Source organism: Sturnus vulgaris, chromosome 8 (assembly GCF_052056855.1).
Source record: "Sturnus vulgaris isolate bStuVul1 chromosome 8, bStuVul1.hap1, whole genome shotgun sequence".
Lineage (NCBI taxonomy): Eukaryota > Metazoa > Chordata > Aves > Passeriformes > Sturnidae > Sturnus > Sturnus vulgaris.
The window spans coordinates 12,008,392-12,034,861 of record NC_142250.1 but is presented as its reverse complement, the minus strand read 5'-3'; the positions used below and the strand labels follow the sequence as shown (position 1 = coordinate 12,034,861).

At 42.2% G+C, this 26,470-nt stretch overlaps 1 protein-coding gene across 1 annotated transcript in view; it reads left to right on the top strand.

Moving 5' to 3' along the window:
• Positions 1 to 9,255: 9,255 nt before the first annotated feature.
• CDHR1 (cadherin related family member 1) overlaps positions 9,256 to 26,470 on the top strand; it is a 45,175-nt gene continuing 27,960 nt past the window's right edge. The window contains exons 1-8 of the mRNA XM_014878019.2: positions 9,256 to 9,507; positions 10,268 to 10,363; positions 18,378 to 18,523; positions 19,337 to 19,387; positions 20,199 to 20,288; positions 20,774 to 20,860; positions 22,564 to 22,680; positions 24,239 to 24,382. Of these exons, the coding sequence (XP_014733505.2) occupies positions 9,447 to 9,507; positions 10,268 to 10,363; positions 18,378 to 18,523; positions 19,337 to 19,387; positions 20,199 to 20,288; positions 20,774 to 20,860; positions 22,564 to 22,680; positions 24,239 to 24,382 (792 nt within the window). The 5' untranslated portion in view covers positions 9,256 to 9,446. The remainder of the gene's footprint in view (positions 9,508 to 10,267; positions 10,364 to 18,377; positions 18,524 to 19,336; positions 19,388 to 20,198; positions 20,289 to 20,773; positions 20,861 to 22,563; positions 22,681 to 24,238; positions 24,383 to 26,470) is intronic.

The following is a 26,470-nucleotide window of genomic DNA, read 5'->3' as shown; positions in this document are numbered from 1 at the left end:
CAGAAATGCCTGTTTGTTAACTGCCCAGCAGTACAGGCACCTGTACAGAGCTGGGCACTCTGTGATGTGTGGTGCAGTCACAGCAATGGATGCATCCTGGCTAAAGGGACTCTGAGTGCAAAAGCCAAACAGGAGCAGGGTTTCTTTTCTCTCAAGTATGTGACAAGCAAGGTGCTGCTTAGGTCCGTGAAGAAGAGTGTTTTTCTGCTGGATTTTGTCATGTTGTTTAGTCTTCAGCACTGATGCAACCTCAGGGCAAAAAAAGACATATTCCTGAGGCACCCTTTGGTGCTTGCCTGGTCTCTGAAAATCAAATCTCTGTAGCATGTGCTTCAAATTGTCTCCCAAAACTGAAGTGCACTGGAAAATGCTGTCTTTGCTAGGTGGGTCCTCCACACAAAACTTCATGTTTGCATTGTCCCAGAATCCTGTGTCCCAGCCAGTGCCAGTTGTGTGGCCTGTTCACCAAGCAATGCTAAAACCTATTTGCATCACAGATTTCTCCCCAAGGGATCAATATGCCTGTATAGGAAGATGTTTCCATAGAAAAAAAAAAAGAAGTGTGAAGAAGTCCATCTGTTTATAAATGCTATCAGAGAAAGAGTGGGGTGGTAAAAAACAGGATTCTGTATGAGCTGAGATAATACAGCAGTGTCATCAAGTCCCTCTATAAAACATTTTTTTTTTAACCAGTGGCTTTCCAGTTGTTAACTTCCATTACTTGGGAAACAATAAATGATGGCAATTGTCACTGAGCTCTTATCTTGACGTTGTTTGAGTGCACCAAGGTTAAACAATTCAGCAGTTTCCTTTCACTTAGTTAAATATATACCAATACTGCTGCTTTATTTTTCACACATCTTCAGGAGTGTGGTTGATGAAAAAAGAAAGCACTATGTGTGTCTTGACCTCAACCTCGCAAGCTCCACCTTTGATAGTCATTGAAAGGAACTCCACTTAAATTTTTGTTAAAGTCAAGACTCAGCAGTTTTTAAAACAGATCCTTGAGTCTGAGCAGTAAAGTCAACCTGCTCTTCATAATTGTATTATAAAATGTGCTTTGCACTTTTTCCTGTCTTTTGAACAGAAGAGTGTCTTTCTGTTTGCTTCCTCAACATTCTTTCCATTCTTTCCATGCTTTCTTTTGTTCCTAAACATGTCAAGCCTTCTTCCTTGTCAGTTCTCATGGAAGAGAAAATTAATATTTCGCCTCTTGGCATGATGGTCCCCTACCCCTTCTTTGTGTGGGATCTCAAAGAAATTGTGCTATCTGAATTTCCTCAAGGGCTGAACTACATTAGTCTCCGTGAATTTCTGTCCATGAGGCTGACTGGAGTGTATATTTTCAAAAAATATGTTTTAAAATGCTGCTGCATTGCCTTTTTTGTTTTCAGACATTAATTTTGTACCAAGGACACTTACAGAATTTGAACATCTCTGTTTCAAGGCCCCATATAATCACCTTAAAGCCAGAGTATGAGAAGGGATTTTTCTGTCATTTAATTTGTATTTCAACATTCACTGCAATAACTTTGTACTGTGTAATCTTAGCAGATGTTGAAGTCTTTTCTCAGATATTTTATTCATTCCTCAACTTAGCATCTATTGTTGACATTCTTGCTATGTAGTTGTCTTGATTTATCTTATTGATAGATTGTTTAAAAAAAAAGCCAAGTAAGTACAGCATTTAGAGATAAAGTACTAGAAAGTGTGGGAGGAGACAGTAAGAGCACAGTGCCCATAGATAGAGCTAGTAGGAATGAAGAGATAATCTTTGGGCTCTCACCAGGTTAAACTGCTTGATTTGAGAACCATCATACACACACTGATTGTAGAAATCCCTCCAGGCAAAGAGTAGATAGCTGATGGAAAATATAAGTGGGAATAGAGCGATAGTCTCACGTGTTTGGGAGGTAAATTACTTCAAAGCTGAGTATTTAATATTCTTGTAATAGAAAATCTGTTGACACATCTTGTTTTTTTAGGCTAAAGACAAGCACTGCTTTGGTATAAGGCTGCCTGGATACTCAGGTTTCCTCTGGACACAGCAGTCCAAGGGAAAGGCTGGGTATGTCCTGGCCAGTTGGATCTTAATACCCTAACAAAGTAAGTCCCTCGTCACCTAGTCCCGTGTGAGAGTTGCTGAGTCGTGGGATTCCCTGTTGAGAATGGTTTAAGGCACACCCCTGCATTCCCAGGAGAGATCATAGGAAGAGCCCCCTGCAGTCACAGTGTCATACATTCACCTGAGTAAAATCCAGGAGCTGCATCAGCCCCTGTGGCCAAAGTGCTGGTCAGAGCTGCTCTCCAGTGAGGGCTTTGGTTCACCTGTATCGTGCCAGTCCTGTACTGAACACCTGAGTTTGGTGAGACATGGCAGCGAAAGGAGCATGTCTCATTTTCATACACCCCTGCTTCAACAAGTCATTTACAGTGGTGTGAGCAGGACATCCACACAGGGATGTCCATGGCATGCACACCAGCCAGAGGGCTTATGGGGAGAACAAAAATGTTTCTTTGCTCTGCCTAAACAAGTCTCGTTATTTTTCTCAGCCAAACTGAGTAAACTATAAAATCTTGATTTATTCATTATTTATACCCCAACTCTGAATTATATGTATAATTTTTACTGGCAAAACAATGAACAATACTAGTTCTTTCATAAATAACTTGGACTGCCTGTCTGCTGCTAAATGGCATCCTTCACACAGATCTGTGTCATGCTCCACAGCACCACATCCATCACAGATCATGCTGCTGAAGTGAATGTAGGCTATCTAAATATATCTGGATATTCTAGGGACTATTTGTTCATTTTCCATTCCTGTCAAAATAAAACGAGGAGAGTGATTTGTAGCTGCAAAGAAGCAAAGTTACTGAATTGTAAATGGATTTTGCAGTGGTCTTTAAAAGCCTCTAAGCTAGTAAAATGGATAGCAGAAACTTTAATTACTTAGCAGCCGCAGAAAATGTTCCCCTTTTCTCAGTTACCTGCAGCACCTTTTTTGCAAATGCTATAAAACACTTTTTGGCAGACTAAAACCAGAAGATGCTGTATCTGAGATGAAGTTACTTCTTTGTCCCAGGAATTCCCCAAACCTCTGCTGCCACCCACAGCAAATGACAATAATTCATGATAAGTCATGCAGGCAAATGCTCTGAGATTTTTGGTGTATAGACTAGCACTTTTCTCTGATGGGATGAAAGTCCCATCTCTTTACCTGTGTGGAAAACATACCCACCACATTTTGTTGGGAAAGCACTTTGTTGTCTGTTTTAAAGCCACTGTGGAAATGCTAAAAGTGGTAGATGTTTGGTGTCTGATCTCCCTCTGTTTTCCTGACATTGTAATTTCTTGATTCCTTTGACAATAAAAACATCGTAGCTGAGTGTTTCTGTTCTTATTATCCAAAATAGGGGGTTCAAACCCAAGGGGCTCAAGTTGATATAATGCTTGTAGTCACATCTCTAAATCTTGGTTTTCCTTTCCGTGAATGGGAAATGTTTTCCTTCTTCTGCTCTGTGGGTGTATCTTCCCGAATCAGTTGAGTTAGAAAGTCTTTTTCATGTTATGTGTTTTATCAGGCTAAATTTTTTCTGATGAGGGTGGTGAAATACTGGCATGGGCTGCCCTGAGAAGCTGTAGATACCCTGTCCCTGGAAACATTCAGGAGCAACCTGATCTCGTTAAAGATGTCCTTGTTCATTGCAGGGGTTTGGACTAGATGAGCTTTAAAGGTCCCTTTAAATTCTATGATAGTACCCAGGTTTCACCATTCTCCTGCACACTGCTGAGGTTTAGCATAGCTGCTTAATAGAGCTGCAAAATAAAAAAGACCTGTAAACAGCTGAGTTACAACTCATGTTGTTCATTAAATTCCTTAAACCAAACAGTACAGTGTCACTTTCAGCCTGGAATTACTGAGCTAAGAGAGGTTTATAAATTTAACTAAGATGACTCATGACCACATCAGTATCTTTTGATTACTTTTATCTGAATTTAATGATCTTGCACTGTTTATTTATAGACTGTCTGTGCTAGATATGAAAACTGAACTTAGACCCCCATGTGTCAGAACTATAACAATGAGCTCATTTTCCTTTTAGAATGTTAAATTAATTCAATTAATAGCAAGAAAATAACAGTAAGAGGAAGAAAGAAGTGATTCTTTGTTTTCATTTTAATGTGTCATGACTACAAAAAATTCCATGTCATTTTAACGAACTTGCATATCCTAAGTGATGAGAGTAGGCTTTGGAGGGATGCATAAACTCTCTTTTAGGAGGTGGCATATTTGTTCTGGCAACAGGGAGGATCAGAGTTTAGTGATAATGGCCAAGGACTCAAGCACAAGTCTCTGATTAGATTTAACCACCAAAACATAGGACTGATTCTCTTTTTTCTCAGTTCCTACTGAGCAATGTTTTACCTATTGCAAGTCTGTTTCTCTCTCACACCTGGTAATTCACAAAGTAAAGGGTGGCATTGAAGACTTCTGAGGGACTTCAGTCTTTTCTCTCCTGCCAACAAACTGGCCCAGCTTCTTGCAGATTCCCCAGTTCCTATAGTTCCTCCCAGCAATCAGACAGAAGTTTGGTGCTGTGCTACGGAAATTTAAAATCTGGGTCGTGTAAAATTCTTCAGTACCAAAACCAGTCATGTCAAATGTCATCAACAGCTGTTCCTGGATTTCCAGCTTCATCTGTATTCTGTATGAATGGGAATTGGTGGAGAGTGATGATATTCCCCAGTACAAGTCACCTCAGTCCTCTGCAGGGAGATTTTTGGGAGGAAGAATGATGTAGTTTGGGCAGGCAAGAGTGTTTGGTTTGGTTTGTGGTGGAAGCTGTGCATTTAACTATATCTCAGCTCTGACCCCTCCCAGGCAGCAAACACCCAGGCAACAAGTGTGATGGTTGTATTTATGTTACCTCAGCATGTCCTGCTGCTCTTACAGTGTTTGGAGATCAGCTGAGACAATTCTTGCTCACACCATGCTGTGGGACTTGCTACTTGTCCTTTGGTGTGCAAGGGACAGCCCAGCTGGGGCCAGGGTTGTTGGGGTGTCTGTCTTACCAATGGTTTATGTTCAGGTCCCTTCCATTGTTTGCAAGTTTGACTTGAGGCTCCACTTCTCTCCTTTGCAGAATTGCATGAGGAATATTGAGTGAACTGTGCTGTGCATAATGCCTCCAGGTATCAATGGTAACTCCCACAGTCCCTTTTAGCATGTGATTTACAAAGAGAAGGCCACAGTGTGATTTGGTGTCTTTCTGCAGATGCTGAGGTTTATATAAAATGTGCAGCACTTTTTATGTTGAATTTATTTACATGCACAAATGAGCACACAAAAAATGTTGAATACGCCTCTCTAGGGTAATGCCTAATGTCATATACACCCCGAATTCAAGGACAAGCATATAAAAAAAGTAGCTTGAATTGCTGTTATGTGAGTATGAACTTTATTACTTATCAATACTTGTCCAGAGCCTAGAACAGAGGAAAATGGAAACATAAAATCTGAAGACAGTACATAGTTATTAAAAAGCAAAGCAGGACAGTGGAAAATAATACCTGTTATTTCTTTCATTTTATTTTTCTCATGATTTTTAAATTGCAAATGCGTGTAAGAATCCAAAAGCTGATGGAAATGCAACTCCTGCAGACCTCCCATTTACATGCCAAGCAGGCATTCCCAGGTGGGCAGCTCTAGTGTGAGTGATTTCTCTCTGTGCCAGCTCAGCCAGTGCCCTGTGCTCAGCCTGCCAGCACGGGTGGCAGCAGGTGCCAGCTGGGATTCCAGTGGCACTGCAGGACACTCCCTCCCTTGGCTGTGAAGAGGCTGCCACCATCCCCACCCCAGCTCCTGGTGGCATTGCTGTGTCCTGTGAGGGGCTGTGCTCCTGGGGAAGTTTAGGTGCCATTTCATGTTGGCATCTGCTGCCAGTTCTGGTCTGGCCAACATTTTAGGCTGTGCTTTGGGACAGGGCTCAAGAGTCTTTGTGGGACCCTCAATTCCTCTGTTCAAAGCCCCTTTCTTGTCAGCCTTATTTGATTAAGGAGCATTACTAGTCTTGGGCTTAAAGTTTAGGGCTGAAAAAAAAGAACATGGTGGGGCCCAGGATTTTCCAAGATTCTCAAAGGCTCAAAGAGATGAGAGATAACAGGGCAGGAGCTGGCCTTGTGTGTGACTGGTTTTGTGTCTGGCCCCTGTGCCCAGCAATGATCTAGTTTCATGTTAGGAGTAGCTTTGCCTTGATGGAAGAAAAGGCTCATGGCTCAGGGCATCCCAGGGAGCTTCTCAATGCACAATCCAGCAGTTTTACAACCATGCTGCACTGGCCCCAGTAGACCCCAGCTGTGGTCAGAGGTGGAGTAGTCTGAAAAATATTCATTACATTATTGTAGCATCCTGCAACATTTAAACGTCTATTGTATAAAAATTCAGGTTGTCTAACGAACTCCAGTAGATATTGCTAATCAGTGACCCAAACTTCTGTTCTGAAGATATTGAATCTTTCCTGGATCTTTTTCATACTGAATAGTAAACAAAACCCTAGGAAACCAGTTGGTCCAGATCAGGTGGGTATATTTGAGATCAGATGGGTATATTTCATTCTTTTATGTTTCTTGCTACTCGATATGCTAAAAATGTATGAAATAGAAAGTTTCTTCTACACAGAGAGGGATCCTTCCATTCTCAAAAATGTTGGGACAGAAGGTGTTGCTTTCCTGAATGCCCCTCCTGCTCCTTTTCTTACAAAGAAGAAAATTCATCAAAATAAGCCGGATCCATGAGCTGTGTTGGTTTTGATCAAAGGATATTTTCTGACAGAAAAAAAAAGACTCTGTCAAATGCTGCTGTGTTAGGTATAGATCTGACTGTGCATATACACATATTAGCTAGGTTTTCAAACTGTAAGGGGATTAAGAGCTCAAACTCATTGAAATTCAGGAGGGAGGCATTTTGCTTCCTTGGAGATGCAGGCCCTAGAGATTCAGATCCCCAGGGGATGCAACCAGGGGAACAGATAGCTATTAACTTTGACAAGAGCTCTCCATCACTTGTTCTAGGAAAATACTCTGCAGGAAAAAATCGTGTGTTGTTAGTTCTGTGTTGAGGAGGCAGATGAGAAGACATTTAGGTGCTATTTATATTTCCTTTTGGGTACCACGCAGGTCTATTTCTGTGATTTTATCAGTGGTTTAGTACTATTTTTGACAGAGGTGGGATGATTAAATCTGCAACAGGGACTAAATTTATATCCATCTTCTATATGTGTATCTGCTCCCACACAGTTTTCAGATTTGGATCTCCATATCATGAATTTCAATGCACTAAAAATACATTTGTTTTTCATAGTTGCCTCCTGCAGGTTTCCTTGAGCTTTACAAGTCACTGCTGCAGTCACAGATTGGTTCAACTTGGAGCTTTTGTAAATAGTGCTCTACAAATATAATCATACAGAGTCAGAACAAAGGTCTGATCCCATAGGAGATAGTCAAAAATAGATCAAGATGTCAAAGAGCCTTCCCCTGGTTTAACTTCTGAGCTTCTGGCAGGTGATAATGTAGTACTGTACTGAACCAGGGTTTGCATCTGTGTCATCACATTTGTTAGTCACCAATGAACTCAGTCTTCATTAATTTGTCTGGTCCATTTGCAGCCTCCTTTAGTCTTTTGCTCTCTGTACCATTCTCTGGCAAATTCCGTTACGGGTGATGAGTTTTATTAATATTGGCCCAAGAGTTTTGCTTTTCTCCTTCTGGGAGCCTTACAGTTGATTAGGTCTGCAGGTAGAGGTGTCCTGCCAGCAGCACTGTAGATCCCAGGGGATCTGCAGGAGCCCACAAGCCCTGTCCACAGCACGGGAGCAGCACAGCACTGTGTCTGCAGCAAAGACCTCTCCCACGGGCCCCTCCAGCATTTGCTCCCCCTGCAAAGGTCAGGGTAAAGAACACTATAAATGTGTGGCAGGATCTAACTGCCAGCTCCTTCTCTAGGAAAAATACATAGGAGCTGCCCAGCCTGTCCCATGTGTGATGAAAGTTCTCCCTAGAGCACTGTCCATCTTCATCTCTGTACCCTGCAGTCCAGGGCTAGGAGGGGAGACTCTGTCTGTGGGGTTATGTCTAGGGAACAAGAATTTGCTCCCTTCTGAAACTTTAGCAAACAGTGGTTAAACATGTAGATAACTGAGGGAGGCAAAGGCTCCCACTGTGTGAAGCTGCTTCCTGGCTCTGCACCTGCTTTCAGTGTTTCCACTGCATGTGCCCACCTCACTGTGCCACTGCAGCCACCCAGCCAGGGTCACTGCCAGGCAGCATGTGATGGGGACTCTGCGACTGATTAATTTCTTAGACCTTTCTTTCACTCTGGCTGTTAATTAAATAACCCAGAAAACTCCATTAACACATCCTTAAAGGTCAAGTGCTTTGCTGCAGGTCAGGTTTAAACAGCTCAGCTCCAATGTAAACATCTCAGTGCTTGGCAGCCAGGTGCTGCAGAATCCCAGTCACAGAATGGTCTGAGCTGCGAGGGACCACGAGGCTCATTGAGTCACCTACTGCCACTGATGGAGCTCCTTTCAAGCAGATTTATCTGTGAACATCCCCAGTGTAGCTGATTTTTAACCATATTGTATATTGGAATACATATATATTTTTAGTTAATGCAAACACCTTCTATCCGTCAAAACAAGCAATTAAAAAAGCCACTCTGTAAACTTTTGTGATGCATTGATGGTTAAACACATTATTTAGTAGGTTGAAAATAAAAGATGCTTTCAGCAATTCGTGCCGTTTAAGAATTAAATGATCAGGCCAACTCATTAAAAGAACATTTTGATTTCTGCACTTTTAATATGCAAAGTTGTGTAATTTTTTGCTATTATGTTTTCTTTAAAATCGTAACAGTAATTTCTATTGTTTTTGCGAATATTAGATTTTCCTCTTTTGTAGTTTCTCAATATTACCAGAGCTAAAATTTAAAAAAACCCTTGTTTTAGCTCTTAAAAACAGAGAACTGGCTTAGAGAATTAAATTAAATTAAATTAAATTAAATTAAATTTAAATTAAAGAAAACAAATTTATACTTTACATTCTCCCTGACTTGTGTGTTTGGACAGCACAAATACAGTATCTACAGTAAAACACGAGAGTTACACTGATTCCTCCAAATCTTGTCTCAGAGACAGCCCCACAGCTCCCTGCAAAGTAATTGGTCTAATTAGGTGGTAGGAAGGAGCTTCTTTAAATTCCTCAGAAATTAAGACGTGTCATCCGCTTAACATCTTAGCATCTGTTGCTGCCTCTTCCACATTTCTCTGCTACATCAGTCTGAAGGGCGCTTTCCTGGACATTTCAGAGAGATTAAAAATAAAATAAATAAAACCAGCAAAAACCAAGCCCTTACAACACAGAAGTTGGCTCTTTCTGCAGTGGGATGAAGCATGTAAGGCATTTCACCCCCTCCTTATTTCTCAGTTTGGTGCATGTTTGCCTGGGTGAGTACCAAAATCACTTTGTTAAGTAAAAATATAGACGAATACAAGCATAACCTTAAATCCCGTAGTTATCCTTACTGATGTGCTAATGTTGTTCTGAAATATTTTCCTCGGCAACTGGTCCTTGTGCAAATGTTACCCTCTGTGTTTATATACTTGCAGTTTTGTTTCAAATGGGCTATTTTGAATCTCTCAGTAGAATGACAACTAATTTGTTGTTTTTTGTTTTGTTTTTTTTTTAACTTTGCTGTTGTCTGGCAGCAAGTAAGTATTTAATTATAGCTAATTGCTCATAGTAGGCATAATTTTAAGGCAGGATGTGCTTAGAACACTGGGTAAGAATACTGAATAAGGTACCAAGGCACTGGGAAAGTTTCAAGCTTGTATGTGTAGAGTAGAGGAGAGGTGTTCCATCATTGCAAGCTGAAAAAGTTAATTTTTCATTGAAACTGTCTGGAACTGGTTGAGATTTTTTTAGGGAGACTGCTATTTGTTTTGTTTCTGTCGATTTGGAGGATTTTTATATCCTCTCTCTATTTCCTGCTGTGTAAATAATGGCACGGTGGCATGTAGATGTAATTTTATTAAAAACATCCATACAGATACAGTTCTGAAAGTCCATTGCAGCAACTGGGTGTGTTATGCCCTCCCAGTATTCCCAAAACAGCTCCTGTTTACTGAGAGTCAGGTAACTGAGCCAGCCAAATGACTGTCACCTACAAAACGCTTTTGTTTGGCTTCTGTTTTGTTTTAATTGCAGTTCATGCAAATTATGCCCCCTATTTCTTTGATAATGGAGCCAGAAGCACAAATGGGAACATGGCACTTCTCAGCCTTTCAGAAGACACGCCTGTTGGTCAGTATTAAAATTTGCATGCTTAAACTGTGAAACTGGAGTTGTTTGCTCTTATGATTAACATATATATTTTCTTGTAGGTTGTTGTTATATACTGTGATCTTACATGTTTTTCACTCAAGCTTTTAATTGGCTTCAATTTAAAATGACATGTTTGACTTGTAGCTGCAATTTAAAACATGAATTCCAGCTCCCTCTTTTTTGGTCCACCAATCTATTCACAGCTTCAGAGCCCAGACCTTTCAGGTCAGAAATAAATTCGTGGTAAGAAGCTTCTTACAGTTCTGTGAATGCTTGTGAGAAAAAAGCCTAGTTTCTAGTAATTTTATCAGCCTTGATAAAAGCAAGCTGTACATTGAAAAGTAAGGGGCATGATTTTTTCTAAACCCATTTTTAATGTTTATGTACAAATGGTAGAAAATTTTTCCACTTCCAGTGCAAATTTCTTTGTCTAAATAACTGATGTTTTTTAGAAGTTTTATTTTTAGTTTTGTTTTATTGAAAATTCAAAATTTCATACAATTTTCAGATTTCAGCACTCTGATGCAGGTCTATTTAAGGTTCTTTTAACTGTAGTTGGAATAATAAAAGTTAAATAAGAATAAAAGGTGATTTATAATGAATATTTTCTTTGGGGGAAAAATAATCTCCTAACACCTAAACAATTACATAAAAAATATATTAAGTGATGAACATCACCTTTACTTCAAACTTTGCACTGAGGTTTTATTTGGGATTTTCTTCTGTTCGTCCGTAGCTTTCACAGGCTAAATCAGAAAATTATTTAGTTAATGCAAAGAGGGTGTTGAAGCACCCCTTTATTTGTGCCTCATGCAGGGAGGAGAGCTATGGCTGCACAGGGGGTGCCCCCAAACACCCCCTGCCAGGGCTTGGGCAGCTGGGGAAGGCCGGGATGAGGGAGGGATCAGAGGGCACAGCCTGCTCTGAAAGCCTGACATTGCCACCCACGCCTTCTTAAACCACACCAAGGTCACTCTCTGCACTGCCTGGGTTTGCTTAAAGTCTCCATTTCTGACCCCGTGGTGTTAATGTCATCCCAGACCCACGCTGTTTGGAAGCAGCAAATTCTCCTTTACCTGCTCAGCTTGAGAAGAGGTGGGGGGAATGCAGCACATAGTGTAGAAGTGACACATTTTGACAATGATGCAGCAGGAATTTTCTATAAGCTTTGTCAAGCTTAAGTGGAAACCTCAGGCCTTGAAGGCCAACAGTAATGTAGTAATGTACTTGCAAAAGCCAGAGGAAGACCAAGGAGCTGCAATTTTTGCTGTACTTCTGCCTGGATTCTCATGGAAACCACGCTTAGTTCAGCCTTGGCAATCCCTACGGTTCTGCTGATTGCTGGAGTTGGATTAGCCAGTGGAATCACTTGTCCAAGTGTAGATAAGGCTTGTAATGCCAGACAGCCACAAAATAGGACCCCAGCTCAGTTTGTTTGGGGTGGTGCTTGCCAACTCCACCACTGAAACTGCAGGCAGTACAACTCACTTGCCATCCAGCTCCCACTCCTGGTGTGGAGCCAGCCTGCAGACATTCACCAGCCTCTCCTGCCACCACTGGGAGCCTCCAGTGGGCAGGAGGAGCTAAAGATGGCACAGAGCCACAACATGGGCAGAAATGTCCCTCCTATCATGGCTGCAGCACCACATGGTCTCTCAAATGACAGCACTCCCTGCAGCAGAGAAGTACAGCAGGGATTTCCACTGCATCTGATCTGGTGCACTGGCAGCCAAAAAAGGGACAGTGTGCCTCAACAGCAAGACAGCAGTGTGAGGGATCAGAGCCTGTGTTAGTACTCTCCTAATTAGCCTGAGTAAGAATAATGAGATATATGTGATGGGCTTCTGTATGTGCTTTTGTAACATTAGCAACCAGACGAGGGACATAGAGGTCTCTGGAGAGTTTGTGCTTTGCTTGCAGCAGTGATAAAGCTCAGGCTGCTCTGAGAGTTTCTATGCCTCCTGCCTACTAGCTTCATCCAGGATGTGCTTACATGTGTTTAAATTGGCTGGCTTGTGTTTCTAATTTGATGCATAAACGTGCTTTAAAAGACAAGAGAGAAGCAGTTTCTCTCTGAAAGCTCAAAAAGACCTGTAGAAACCCTGGAGAAAGAGAGATAAGACCTTACTTTTGAGAAGACCAAACATGGTTGCTTTGTCACACAGCTTCCAGTGCTTCTTTGGGCTAATTCCCAGAATACCTTGACAAACAGCTTTAAGTACTGCAAGGTCCTCTCTTCTGAAAGCACTTTCAGAATTTCCATTGGAACATTGGGATTTGCTTCATGCAAACTGCTGCTGCCCATGTCAGTGTAGCCACTGCTCGGGGGGGCTTTGGCAGGGACAGTCACAGAGAAGGGCACAAACAGCACTGGCACTTCAGTGCTACAGTGCTGCGTGTGCTTTCAGCTTTGTACAGGGCAAGAGGACCAGAGCTCACCTCAGACCACAGCCAGACCTTTGTGCCAGAGCTCAGTGCTAAATGGCTACAAGGCTGGCCCTTTTCTGTGGCACTGCAGAGGACACTTGTTCTTCATCACTTGCTCTGATCTCCTCCAGAAGCAGGAGAAGGAATCTGGTCTCCCATGTCCATGTGCAGTCCCAAGCATCCACACTCCTGCAGTCATCTCTCAGGTTGAGCAGGATGGTCAGTGACAAAACAGGGGAACTAAAACTTCCATATGTTTGATTCTGGATGGCTTCACTCAGGTTTATGTGCTGCAAAAATGAGAGGTTGCTCTTAGATCTTCCCTGCCCTTACATAAAGTTTGGAGTCACGGGCAGGATGCTTTTCTTGGCAGCAGCTGTTGTCTGATCTGTGCAATGCCATGGAGAACAGCTTTAATAAACCTCCAGAAATTTTACAGTCTTTGGCCCTGCTGAGATTGCAAGTGGTTGGCAAAGTACCATGTGTTAGTTATATTCCCAGACACCTGTAGGCAAGGGACATGCAACTTTTAGAAACACTAAAAGGACACGATGGATTCTCTCTGTGGCTGTAGAAATTGCAGTTCTGCAGCTGTGTGAACACATCAAATTCATTGCCATTCTTATATCATCCTTAACTTGACCTTCTTTTCCCTTGTCCAATTTTGCTTATTTACAGATTGTTCTAACTTGTGTACCAAGTTATCATAAAACCAGCAAGGACTATTTCTGCATGAATGTTTGAAAGTGCCTGCAGATTGCCAGATCCTATTTATTGCTGCAGGGCATGAGACCCCTCAGGGTAAGACAGGCCAGAACAGAAGCCCATTTCAGTGCCAGATTTAAGAAGATGGGAGAAGTTATAAACTGAAGTAGCAGTTAGTGTTTGTGGTTTGGCAGGGCAGGTGGGTAATTAGCTCTTTGCATGTGTACATACAAACTGTGCGTGTGCTCCTAATCAAGGTCTTAAGGCAGGAGTGGATGCTATTTCAGGTTGTTTGTTTCATCTTACCTCATAATCCCTGTAAGCCTCATAGTGGGGACAGAGTGGGGCTGGGAACAGCTGCAGAGCAGGGGATTGAAGCATGCTCAGAAGGCCTAAGTTCATTACTCTCTCAAAGCCCAAATATCATCAGTGCTCCGTAGATCTCTGCACGATCTTCTTGCATTTCCCTTTCTCTTTTTGCCCTCAAGAAGGCACTCCTTCCATTAAAAGCCAATTTGCAGTGGCAGATCTTTGATCAAAGCTACAGCTGCCAGCTACTCACCCCTGGCTGACTGGTCCCTTCAGATCCCTCCATCCTGCAAACTTGCCCTGTTCCTACATGCTCCAGGTCTCCTGTCTTCCCATCATTCACAGCTGACTGTGGAGAGCCTTTTGTCCTCTGTGGTACTTACAATTCCTTCCTTGTTTCTGCCACCCTGGTCCACCTCTAGGAAAGCTGGGAGCTACCAGAACAGAAATGTTAAGCACAGCCTGCCTTCTGCACCCCTGCAGCAGTGCCAGAAATGCACAGGGCAATGTCCCCTCCAAAGCCGAGCACTGCACAGAGATGCTCTGAGGACTCACAGATGTTACAGCCTTCAATTTTGTTCTGATTCTGGTAACAGAAACTGCAGACACATCAGAAAATTGCACTCAGATGGCTTCTCCTTGGAGTTGGTTGCTGTGGGTGCCACAGGGACATATTGCTGCTGTCCTTGGGGTGATAGTCCAGGCCCCATGCTGAGCACTTGTTGCCATCTCCCGTTTCTCCAGGACACCACTGGCAGCTGCAGGGTGTGTTTCTGCTGCTGCTGCTGGAGCAGCCGTGGCTTTTGGGCTGCTGCTGCTGCCATGTGTCTGCTCTGCCAGCTGGCTGGGGCACCATGGTGCAGGGAGGAAGCAGGAGTCCCCCGGGCATGGTCCAGAAGGAGCTGCAGCAGGCAGTGAATGGAAAAGGAGGTGGCTTTGGGGTAGTCATGGTGTGTGCCCGTGACCTCCAGGAGCCTGAGCACCCGCTGTGCTCGGGGTGAGTTTGGTGTGACAACAGCTGTCTGTAGCTTTGTGTTAGCTGTCCATCTCCTTTTCTGCTGGGGAAATGGGCCCTTGCTGAGACAGGTGGACAGCAGGCATGTGACCCCGGGCAAGCTGGTGTTTGCTGTGACATTAGGAACAGAGGTGTCTTGTCCTGGGAGCATGGCCATGCAGTCCCTCTCAGCACCTTGTTAACAGATGTCAGCAGCGGTGGCAAAGGACAAGGGCAGGTCTGAGCAGGAATCCAAAATGTGCTTGGCTTGTTTAACTGACAGGGAAGGGATCTGACTGCTGAGTGCTGCACAGCAGAGAGGGAGAGCTTGTCTTCAGTGAGAAAGCAAACTAGCCCCAGAGCCCAGCAGAGACTGTGATAAAATTTGAGTCAAAAATGAAGTAAAATGGAGCAATGGCATCATGAGACAGCCATTTAGTGGCAGAACAGAGAGCAAATTACTTTTAAGATGGAATGGGAAAACAGAGTGAAAGAGCCTGGCGTGGCTCCTGGGAGGAAGCCACAGCAGGAAGGAACAAGTAGCTCCCCAGGACTCCCCTGTCCCAGCTCACTACACAATCCCCTGGATACTCAGAGTATCCAGCTCTTCTAACTGGGGCATTTGCCATATCCTCAAGTAAAGACTCTTCTATTCCTACATTTTTATGACAGGGAGAGGCTGTTTACTTGGTATCCTCTGGTAAGATTTTAGCTGTCTTTTTCATTTATTTCCTTTTCAGCAAGTAGAGACAGCACACTGAGAACAGATTTTTAATTGGCATTAACACTGTGCTGAGAAGTGTTGCTGGGGGTGTTAATGATATGGAGAGTACTGCGCAGTGAAATTACAATTTGGAAAAAAAATAAGAATTATAATGAGTTAGAAAATAAATTTTGATCCACAATCTAATTTAAAAGTCATGAGAGTATTTTGTATTATGAAAAATGAAGTATCAGCTTTAGCTAAAAAGCAAACAGTCCAGTGTAAAAATCAATTAAGTCTGTCATTACTTGCTCAGAAAGCTCAGTAACCTCAGTCTGTACCAATATCAATGTTTCTTCTCACATTTAGCAGCAAAAAAGTTCCTGTTTTCCTTATAAGAAAATTCTAAGAAATGTAGGAAAGGAAACTGTGGGATTTAAAGAACAAGCCCAGATTCAACTGCGTTCACATAAATTTTCAGTCTTGTTCTCCAGCCCTTTCAGTTTGTTCTCCAAACCCCTGAGGAGGGGTTTGCATTTGTGTGCTGCTGGTATTGGTATTTCAGGGCAGCCACAGCAGAGACCTTGTGCCTGGTGGTTGCTCCCAGGTCCAAGAGAGCCCAGATGTGGTGTCCATCCTGTTTCTCCAGGGCACAGAGAGAATGCTCAGCAGCTGCTGCAGACATCCACACAAGCTAGAAACAGGCAGGACAGCCAGCATTGTGTCAAGTGCAAGGGACAGAAAAGGTAGTAATAAGTGCAGAAAATAACAGAGAAGTAGAGAAAACTAATGACCAAAATAAGGCTGCAGAAAAGCACTATATTTATAAGGATATCAGTGAGATTATGAAAATCGACGCCTTAAATCTCCAACTGGACCCAGCTGTGATATTAAGGCAAAGCTTTTGAAAAACAAGAATAAATGAGTGCTGGTGCTGCAGATCCCTCCACAGTTTTCAAATTTCTGTCTCTTATATAGAGAGCTGTATGAGGAAGCAAGCATCCTTTCAGGATACTATTTTATATCAGTCCCAGTTAATTCCTCTCCTTTCATTTCCTTGTGTTTAGAGAGTTGTTACAGTCAGAAGGGTCTCATCATACCACTCATTGTCTTTCCCTAATAATTTTCAGGGATCACAGTTACAGATGTGTTGTTATTTTCCATTCAGTTTTGTGGGAAAAGTACAAGAAAAATGTGGAAAAATGTTTGGTAGTTTTGTGAAGTGTTTTGCAAGTCTTTATTATTTGTTGGCTGGTTGAACCAGCTTGTAACAGGTCTCTGTCACTGCTCTTGTGGGTGCATGGGTTTTTGCAATGTAACATTTTTCTGCCCAAATATTGCCCTGATAATTATCATAAGTGAGTTTACTCATAAGTGAGCACAGATTCCACATGGTTTGGTATAATCTCTTTCAAGACAAGAAGACAGCCATGCTTTCCAAACATCACCACTGATGGCTGGATGGCCCGTGTCCATTAAGGCCTCTGAGCAGCTTCACAGTTTGCATGCCAAGGAGGAAGCAAATGAGGTCCAAAAGGTTGCCTTGCAAAACTGAGGAAACCTTCGAGAAGCTGACCTGTCACTGGTCTGGGCAAAGTTCTAGAATTAAACACAAGCTTAAACATCTGGTCAGTGGTCTATGCTACTGAAGAGAGGAGATGAAAAAAAATTATCACTTTTGAGTACTGAATTAAACATCTCTCAAACTCAGGGCCAGAGCAGTTAAAAACTGAAAGTCTTAGTGTTCTTCTTTAACTTTATGCTAACTTTCTTAGCAGGGATCCTTCCATCCATATTTGGGTTGTTTGCACGAGCAAAACTCACTAGTAAGCAGTGAGTCACTTGGCTACAGTATTCCCAGTGCAGAGGGCTTTGTTAGATGTAGAGCACAGTTTCTGTGCTTCACCTCTACAACCTGAGTATCTCAGGTAATTTACCCAAGGTACAGCAGATTGGAAGGAAACATAATTTCAGGCTCAGATGTTTGTAAACTGCTTGAAGTTATATGGATGAAAGTGTTACAGCACAGTAGAATGGCAGACATGTAAGTTTAAAAAATAATACTAATAAACACTCTCACCATGCTTTGAAAATATGGGTATTATAACTCCCTCAGGAATTATCATTTATAGTACACAAAGTTGAATGGAAAAACTGGCACCAACTTCTCAATTTTTGAAAATAGAAATAACAATCTTTCTCCAGCTTATGAAGGAAATACATAGATGAGTTTGAAAAATGTATTCATTGATATGAGCATGAGTGGGCGTGTCAGTTAACTTAATTAGAGGGAGCTAATGAGTGGGAGTGAAGTAAGAAAGAAGCCTTTTACATCGATTAATTCTGAAAGTGGAAAATACGAAAATGTCCTTGCACCTGCCAAGTTCCAGAGCTCAGATCCAGCCCTGCAGGAGCTCTCCCTGGAGGGAGATTTCCAGATTCTCTGCATGCTAGTTTGCAGTTCTGTTGGTACTACAAAGAAGAGGTCTGTGAGGGCCTTTTGGTGCTGCTGACATTGTCACCCAGCTGTACAACAGCATCACTTCTGGCTCACCTGGGCTGAGAGCTGGTGAAGAGCTTGTCACTTATGTAAACCCTTAGGTATGAACAGTATTGACCTGGGTACAGCTCCACAGGAAAGTGACAGAAACCAGCACTGATGAGCTCAATTCAACCAGGTGGCTGTTGAACTGGACTATTGGACTTTCTGCTTATCCATATTTCCCAGTTAAGTGGGTTTGATTGACAAAACCTTTTCCTGCTGCAGGGTAGCCAAGTTTCTAAGGAGCAGACCAGTGAAACACTCACTGATTGAAATAACCACAGGGAAATGCTGTTGAATATCAATTTTTCAGGCACCCATGTGTACACTCTGAATGGAACTGATCCAGAAGGAGATTCTGTGACATATGACCTGACCTACGAAGCTGGATCAAGACGCTACTTTTCTGTTGACAGGAATCTTGGAAATGTTACTTTGATCGAGGAGCTTGACAGAGAGGTACAATCAAATGGCACCACTCCAGGTGTTTGTGGAATTTCTTTCAGTTTAATTTGATCTGAGGCTTTGGGGGACAAGGCCAGTTTATTAGCCCCTGAAGCATGTAATACACTTTGCAATTCTAAGACATTATTCTTTATTCTTTATTATTCTAAGACTTCCCCCATCATGTTGGATTCCAGTTGACTCGTGCCACTAACACTGCTATCAACTTTTTCAGATGCTGTCTGTTCAGCTTTTTTTGAAACAGAAGTTTCTTCTTTATTTCTATCTTCCCCCACCCACACCCCATTAAGAGCTTAGGGGCATCAAATCCTCAGACAGGGGACTCTCCTGTCATTAGGAAAAAGTAGAGATTTGTGTAAGCAGTGTTTCAGGACACTCCTCTCGTACGTCATAGCCCTTTAGCCAGTGTAACTATGCTGGTTAAAGATGCCTAAAGGCATTGAACCCTTCATATCTCCTCACTGAGAAGCTTAGACAATATTTGGCAAACCCTTTAAAAAATCTGTACACTAAGAAGAATTTTGAACTGAAGTTCCATTTTAGGGAACATTTATTGAAAAAGGTGACTAATTTTTATGAGCACTTGAGGAAGCAACAGGGATTACCAGGGCAACCATCTCCTGACAGTAACCACAGAAGGTTCAAGGACCTGGAGCTTCTGAGGGGTTTTCCTGGCCCCTGCTAGGATTGCTTTGTGCTATTAATTGTTACTTTCATCTGCCTGCCTAGACAGGTTTAAATCTGCAGTCTCTTTTCCAATCAGGACAAACACCATGTCTCTAACAAAAGAATTTTCTTCGTTTGCAGAAGGAAGATGAGATTGAAGTTATTGTCAGTATTTCAGATGGCCTGAGTACAGTAAGTATTTAATTATGGTGTCGCTTGTCAAACTGTCTGCCCTTACATACCTATTCCTATTAAATTACATTAAAGGGACCATCTCATTTGATCAGAAATCATAATCTCATTAGGGTCTTACCTCCTGTAGCAAGAGCCACTGAACTCACTCAAGTCTCACTTCATCTCCTTGCTCAGCTATTTGAGGATAATTACAATGTAGTGTGAGCTGAAATACTGACTTAGCAGCCTGCAGAATTGCAGCAGCTTCCCATGAAGTTTCACTGCCAGCACAGTAGGATTCGTGCCTAAGATCTGGAGGCTTTTTGGAGAAATGTGTGACATTATAGGAACTAGTGTTGGGCACCCAAGAGCTGCCTGTCCCCACCCCCACAGTGTTTCTCTAGCATGATGTTAAGAAGATTTGCTTAGGCTAAGGTGGTGGGGGCTTTCTTGTCTGCAGCTAGATAAAGTTCTGTTCATGTCTAATCATTAAAGACTTATCTGAGGCACTGAGCATACAGTCCTACTTCCAGATTTTCTTGTCATTTTCAATTTATGGACTGATGGTGTCACAGCCAGGATAGCAGTCTGCCAGTCGGAGGATGTGGGCTTCATCACTAAAGGTACCACAAAAGTGGGACCCTCTTCTTATCCACAAGTCTGGATAAATCTACAACTCTTCATCATCTCAAAGAAATTAATTGAGATTATTACAAGAAATTTTTGGGATGTTCCAGCATCCTACAGGCACAACTGCCCTGGATAAACAGGAAATAATGGGATTCATAAATAATGGGAGTCATAATATGCTCTTCATATTCTACTCCAGGTTTCTGAAAAAGTCAGGATCCTTGTAATGGATGCCAATGATGAGAGCCCAGAGTTCATCAATACACCTTACATAGTCGAAGTCCCAGAGGTTGGTGAAGTTCCTTTGCATACTGGAAATATACTTTTATAGCATATAAACAGGGGCTAATATGATTTCAATAGAATAGCAAGTTGTGCAGGACAGACTTGTATTCTTTGGTTTAGGGTTTGAGTAGATATTTAATATTTACTGCAAGCTTGGGGAATAAGTCTGTAGGTACTTAGGGTGTGCTATTTTTGAGGTAAGTTCCAAGATGTGAGTCAATGTGAGTTTTTAGAATTTACTACAGTGGGTATAGGATGCATCTAGTCTCAGCTAAAATGTTCTGCTATTTTTATTTCACAGTGTTTCTTCTTGTTTTCCAGTTTTAACCTATTCCCTCTTTCCTTTCTGCTCTTTGGTTCTCTGAGTGCTTTTACACTCTTTCTACCATCACTCTCTTTTTCTGCCTCCTTGCATGCTCATTTTTCATTTCTTTTAATTCACCTGGTGTTCTGTTTTTGTGTGACTCTGCTAACTCTTTCTGGTCACAGAACACTCCCTCCAGCAGCAGTATCTTTAAGATTGAGGCAATAGACAAAGACACCGGTTCTGGAGGAAGTATCACCTACTTCTTGCAGGTAAAATATTGTCTGTACCTTCACAAATCAACTCTCATTCACTGAGATTTCAGAAAGCTGATTTTAAAAAGATTTTGGGAGTTGAGTGAACTGCTAGTGCCTATAGGACCAATTTTGTACCATGCACAAGAAAATAAGCATTGGCAAAAGGGATGTTGTCTGATTGCAAGCAGCCAAGGGTGGTCCAGCAGGCAGTAAGGGGAGCTGGAGTTGCCACTGACACTCCTGTGCTTGCCAGCAGGACCCCTCATGGCAGGGCTCTTACTGGCCCTTCCTTTGGACTGACAGGGAGAACAAGATTAGCTGGTAATCTTGTATGCTTATGGGATTTCTAAAGCATGAAATAGCTTTCTTTAGGGAGCAAAACACACTGGAAACATAAATGTGCCCTTTAGTGTAGCAGGCCTGGTGCATAATTGATACCTGGATCACAGTGTGAAATGAGAGGTACTAAATCTTCTCCCTGCCAAAGCAGTGACTGCCTGAAACCACCCTTTCAGTTGCTGCCCACTGGTGAACTGAAAGGACTACAGATTTAAAGCTGAACTTCTGTATTACAGATCTTCTGTATGCCACAAGGGCAATTTTTTGCATTATGTCCTTCAAATTCCTTCTTCCTACAGGCAGTTTCATCCAGGTTATCTGAAGTTCCCCTTATTCAAGAGGAAACATGAAAAAAAAGCAAACAAAAACAAAGCAAATTTGTTGCAATATTTAATTTTGGATACAAATATGGAGACAAATTAGAAGATATTTACATAGCACTAAAGATAATCCTGTTAAGAGCTTGGGCATACCATGAAAGAACACCTTGAGTGCCTTGCTGAAATTAGCTTTGATTTCACAAATTATGATCCATGTGCAGGATTCAATTTTGCACAGGGCTTTTTCCAGAGAGCTGATAGTCTGTGAACCAAGGGACATCAATTTCAAAATTCTATGTCTAGTTTATAATATATTTGTGTGGCAAAAGGGATAATAAATATGTGTATTTGTTGAAAAAAATCTTGCCATGTCTTTAGGCACAGTCCCTGAGAATTCTCAAGTTGCACAGAAAAAGCCTCTCCACAAGTATGATATAGGCAGGTGGTGATGTCTGCTGAAATGCCAAAATTATCTCAGAGTGGCCATTGTGTCTGGATACAGGAACATAGGTGTTTGTGCAGGTATCTTCAGTTCAGAAGAATGAAGGGAGGTATTTTTTAGGCCGCTGTTAAAAGCAGATGTCCTTTAGATTTTGTACATCACAAAAATCACCAGACCACCACTGTGTTCGACAATAATGTATACATGCAACCTTCCTGCTTTTTTTTAGAACCATTAGAAGTTTGAAACACTAAGGGGTAACATCTTTTCCTTTTTTCTCCCTTTTCCCTTCATCTTTTTTCTGTTAAGTCTCCCTACCTCTTTCCATGCAATTAACTGAGTTAACCAAAGTTTAAATTTTCACAATGAAATACTAAAAGATTAAAAATATCTACATTACAAGTAACTGATTAATTCTGAATAATGAAAGACTTGTGGTTGGTTCATGAATTCTTCATAAACACACAGAGGTGAAATTCATCAAATACATTATTCACCCAAACTGTATCATTATTCTAGTCTTCTCCCTTAGCAGATGAAATAAAAGATGAATCCCTATGGCAATCCTATCTCCATATGTGTAATCTCTGGCTGTTTCTTCTTTTCTTTTCTTCTAGAACATCCATGCTAATAAGTTTACAATAGACCGCCACAGTGGTGTCCTGCGCATCAAGCCAGGGGTCACCCTGGACTATGAGAAATCAAGAACACATTTTGTTGTTGTTGTAGCCAAGGTAAAAGACTTTTATGTGAGACTAGAGAAGGTGGGGTGTTGTGTTTGAGTGGGACCAGTTAGTTTGAATACAAGTGCTGCTGAAACAAGAAGGCAGCAGTGTTGCTCCTGCTGTAACATCTGGAGGCGTGGGTGAAAGGTGAGGGAGGAAAGGTAGCATGTGTCTGCTGCTGAACAACATCTGGAGGATTTGGGAGGGAGTTTCCCACATTTCATGTCACAGGTTCATGTCACCTGAGTCATGAGACTTACCTAGAAGTGAAGGGTTGGTGTATCCAGCCCTGGCCTCAAGCTCAGGGCTCCTCATGCTGCCCAGGGCACAGCCCTACCACCACAAGGACAAAGCCCTGGCAGGCAGACACCACAGTCACTACCCAGACACAGGGCACAGCTAGGCACAGCACAGCTGGATTTCTTTTCTGGAAATATCTGTGAATCTTTCTTTTTTTCACTTCTCTGCTGCCTCATGGCAGGAGCTTATTTAAATCCTGCAAATATTGCTGCACATCTCTTCTTGCCACTGTCTTTCCCAGCAGAACTGGGCCTGTGACTGCATATGCTAACAGGCACTAAAAGTTTATAGATTCTGAAGTCTCTCACAATCTTGTGGGGACTTGTCACACAGACACTCACATGGGTGGAAAGAGGGCAATTTTGCTGTAACTTAGGGGGACTTCGATTTGCTCATATGTTTTGAAAAACACATGGACCTTTTCATGTATTTTTAGCCAGGGTTCATTCGAAGAGAAGTAACAAAATTTCGCTTAAATTCTGCCTCTGGGGCAGTAAGGAAGAAAAAAATCAGTGTATCTTTTCAAAAAAATTGGAATTTTTAGAATTGGTACTGCAGACCTGTTGAACAATTCCCACTCTTACACACCAGCATGATGACTAGTGACCTATAACTGCTGCTCAGAGACTGAGGGTGTTAAAAGCTTCTGAAATAGCGAGCTGTCTTCCTAATTGGCTCTGCTGTATCAGTTGTGCAGAGCTGGTTGCAGCCAAGTCCCCAGAGACTGTTTACACAGTGTGGCTGTCTCACAGGTTTTGGCAGCACAGCTCCTTCTGTGCTTGCACTTTATCACATAGGAGTTCCTAGGAGACTTTGAGCATGTACACTGTTTATTTCCCTCTAGAGATGCACTGCCTTGCTACTGCACACTGTCTTGTGCTCATGACAAGACTATATGTGGGATGAAAAGTTGTAGACCTTGGTCGCTAACTTTTTGCATCAGTTTCTAGCGTTCTTTTTTCCTGAAAAAACCTTGAATTCCTTGTCCCCTCTCTAAAGATCATTTATGACTGTATATATATTGGCTCAATCGCTTTTAATATAGGAAATTACTTATGAGGCACTGCAAGCTGTCTTGCTAATCAGAGAGAGAGCAGGACAAATGGAAAAGAGAAGGGAATTGGGCAGCACAGATTAAATGGATATGTTCAGAGAGAGAAAGGATTCTTGGAACTGTGCTTCTGAAGGCTCATGAGGCCCATGCACTGCCTCAGCTGATTTGCAGGCATGCTTCAGCAGAGGTATCTGACAACAACTTCTTTTCTAGGATGGTGGTGGGAAGCTCAGGGGAGACAACAAAGTGTTTTCAGCCACAACAACAGTCACCATCAATGTGGAGGATGTTCAGGACACTCCTCCTATGTTCATTGGGACTCCCTACTATGGATATGTCTACGAGGACACGCTCGCAGTAAGTTCTGGTTTTCATCTATAGGAGAACAAGTGCAGCCTTTCCCCTCTCAGTCAAGACGGCTCTAAGGTTTCTAGCATAGGCTTTACTGGAAATAGGACCTAAACTTTGATTTGATCCCTAGGTGAAATGAGCTGACCAAATCTCAGACTTATTCTTACTTATGTCTACTGCAAATCTGCCATGCAAGGCTTCCTATTGTTTTCATTACAGTCAAAAAGGATTCTGCCCATTTACATTGCTCTAAGCCCAGACAGTAAGAGCTCTTCTGTAGCTCAGACCTCCAGAGGCACTTGGCTAAAAGCTTAAGCAGGCTGCCAGTCACCTCACCTGAACGTATCATGCTTAAAAGCCTTTGTGTGTCTGTTTGCTCTGTGGTCTCACAGACTTTTTATTTTCTAGCTCAGATCAGTCTGCTACCAACAGTTGGTGGTACAAGGTGCAGACAGAATTTACACCCAAATACTCTGGGATTCTCTCGGACATTACCTAGGGAGAAGCAACCCTGACATCCCCAAAATGCTTTCTGCTCAGTGATGGCTGGTTAGGCAGGATGGGCCAGGAAGGCCTCCTAGGTATAAACTTAACCAGATTATCAGTCAAGCAGGGGCATAATTAGGAGAACCATTTTCAGCCACATATTCTTGAAGCTGCAAACTAATGAGTTTTCTCTATATCGAAGCAGTGACATGATTGTGTATGGGTCAGCTTTCACCCTGATACATAAGATTTGATTAAAATTTTCTTCATATATAGGGCAAAAAATGGTATCTACCCATGAAATTACCCAACATTAGGCTATTGATTAGTTTAGCAATGTGATTGCATGCTGTTCATCTGACCTTCCCTTGAGTTTCAGGAAAGATTGTCTTACCTTTCTGTCCATAAATGTACACTGCAGCCCATGCATGACTATATACTGCAGTTCACTGCAGAGGCTGTTACATTTCAGCAGGGCAGAGAAGTAATGCTCATGTACTTTGCAGGTGCTTAGAATGAATGATATTATGTATATTGATTTATTCTGCATAGTTACATATAGATCTTGAAATAACTATCAGGTGCACACAGGAGTTAGTGTTTACTATGGAAATGAGAATCAATAAATGTTAATTACATCCAGCTTGAGCTCATAACTTACACCATTATGATATAATGATGGAAGCACGAATCAGTCCTTCCCAGTGTGGGGTTTGCAATTAGAATGAACTCCACAGAGAAAGAGTCAATAGCTGATTTTAGTGGTGTTTGTGCATTTGGTGTTAATTTTGTGAACTTGCTTCTTTTCCCCTTGGTGGAGTCGTCAGAATTTACAAGAACTCTGTCACCCTCACAGGGGCTGCTCCGTATTTTGCCCAGTAGGCAGATTTTATTGCTGCTTCCAGCATAAATGATAATAAATACAGTTCTGTATTTCCAGTTGCTCTAACAGAACCTTGCCCTTGTTTGGAAAATTCATTCAAGGGCTGTCATGAAAATGTTCTTTGTTGCCATTTGTGATTCACTGACAGTCAGTTCAATGTTCCCCAGCTCTGCAGCCTCAAACAGAAACAGTTCAGTTTAGAGGCCTGAATTGCACAGCTCATTGCCACTTGGGTGAGCATTTTAATGTGACACTCATCATCCCTCTGAGCTGATAGGAGCAGTCACGTGAGGAAATGGTCCCCAGTACACAAATTCTGTACATATGGTCCACGGCCACTTTACTTGTGCAGAAAGACAGACAGTGAAGGTTTAAGGGCAGTTAAATCACCATCATTTTCATCACAATTTTATGCCCTAGATGTTCTGTGAGCCAAGTTTTTCTGTGATCTCCGTTTGCTTCTACTGCCTGTCTGAACTTAATTAGGAAGGACCAAAGTGACCCAATGACTTCTTGGCAGCTGCCTGTGTCTCAGCACACTGTGTGGCCATGGGGCACAGGAGCCTATACAGAAGCAGCCAGAGGGAATTTGGTAGAGCCCCAAACTAAACTTTGGGTTTCAGATTGGCTGCTCCAAATCCTCTGTCCACATCTGTGGCTCCAGGCAGGTGCCCTTGGCCACAACTTCCAACCACGGCTGTGACCAGCCAGCCCCCAGGGCTGAG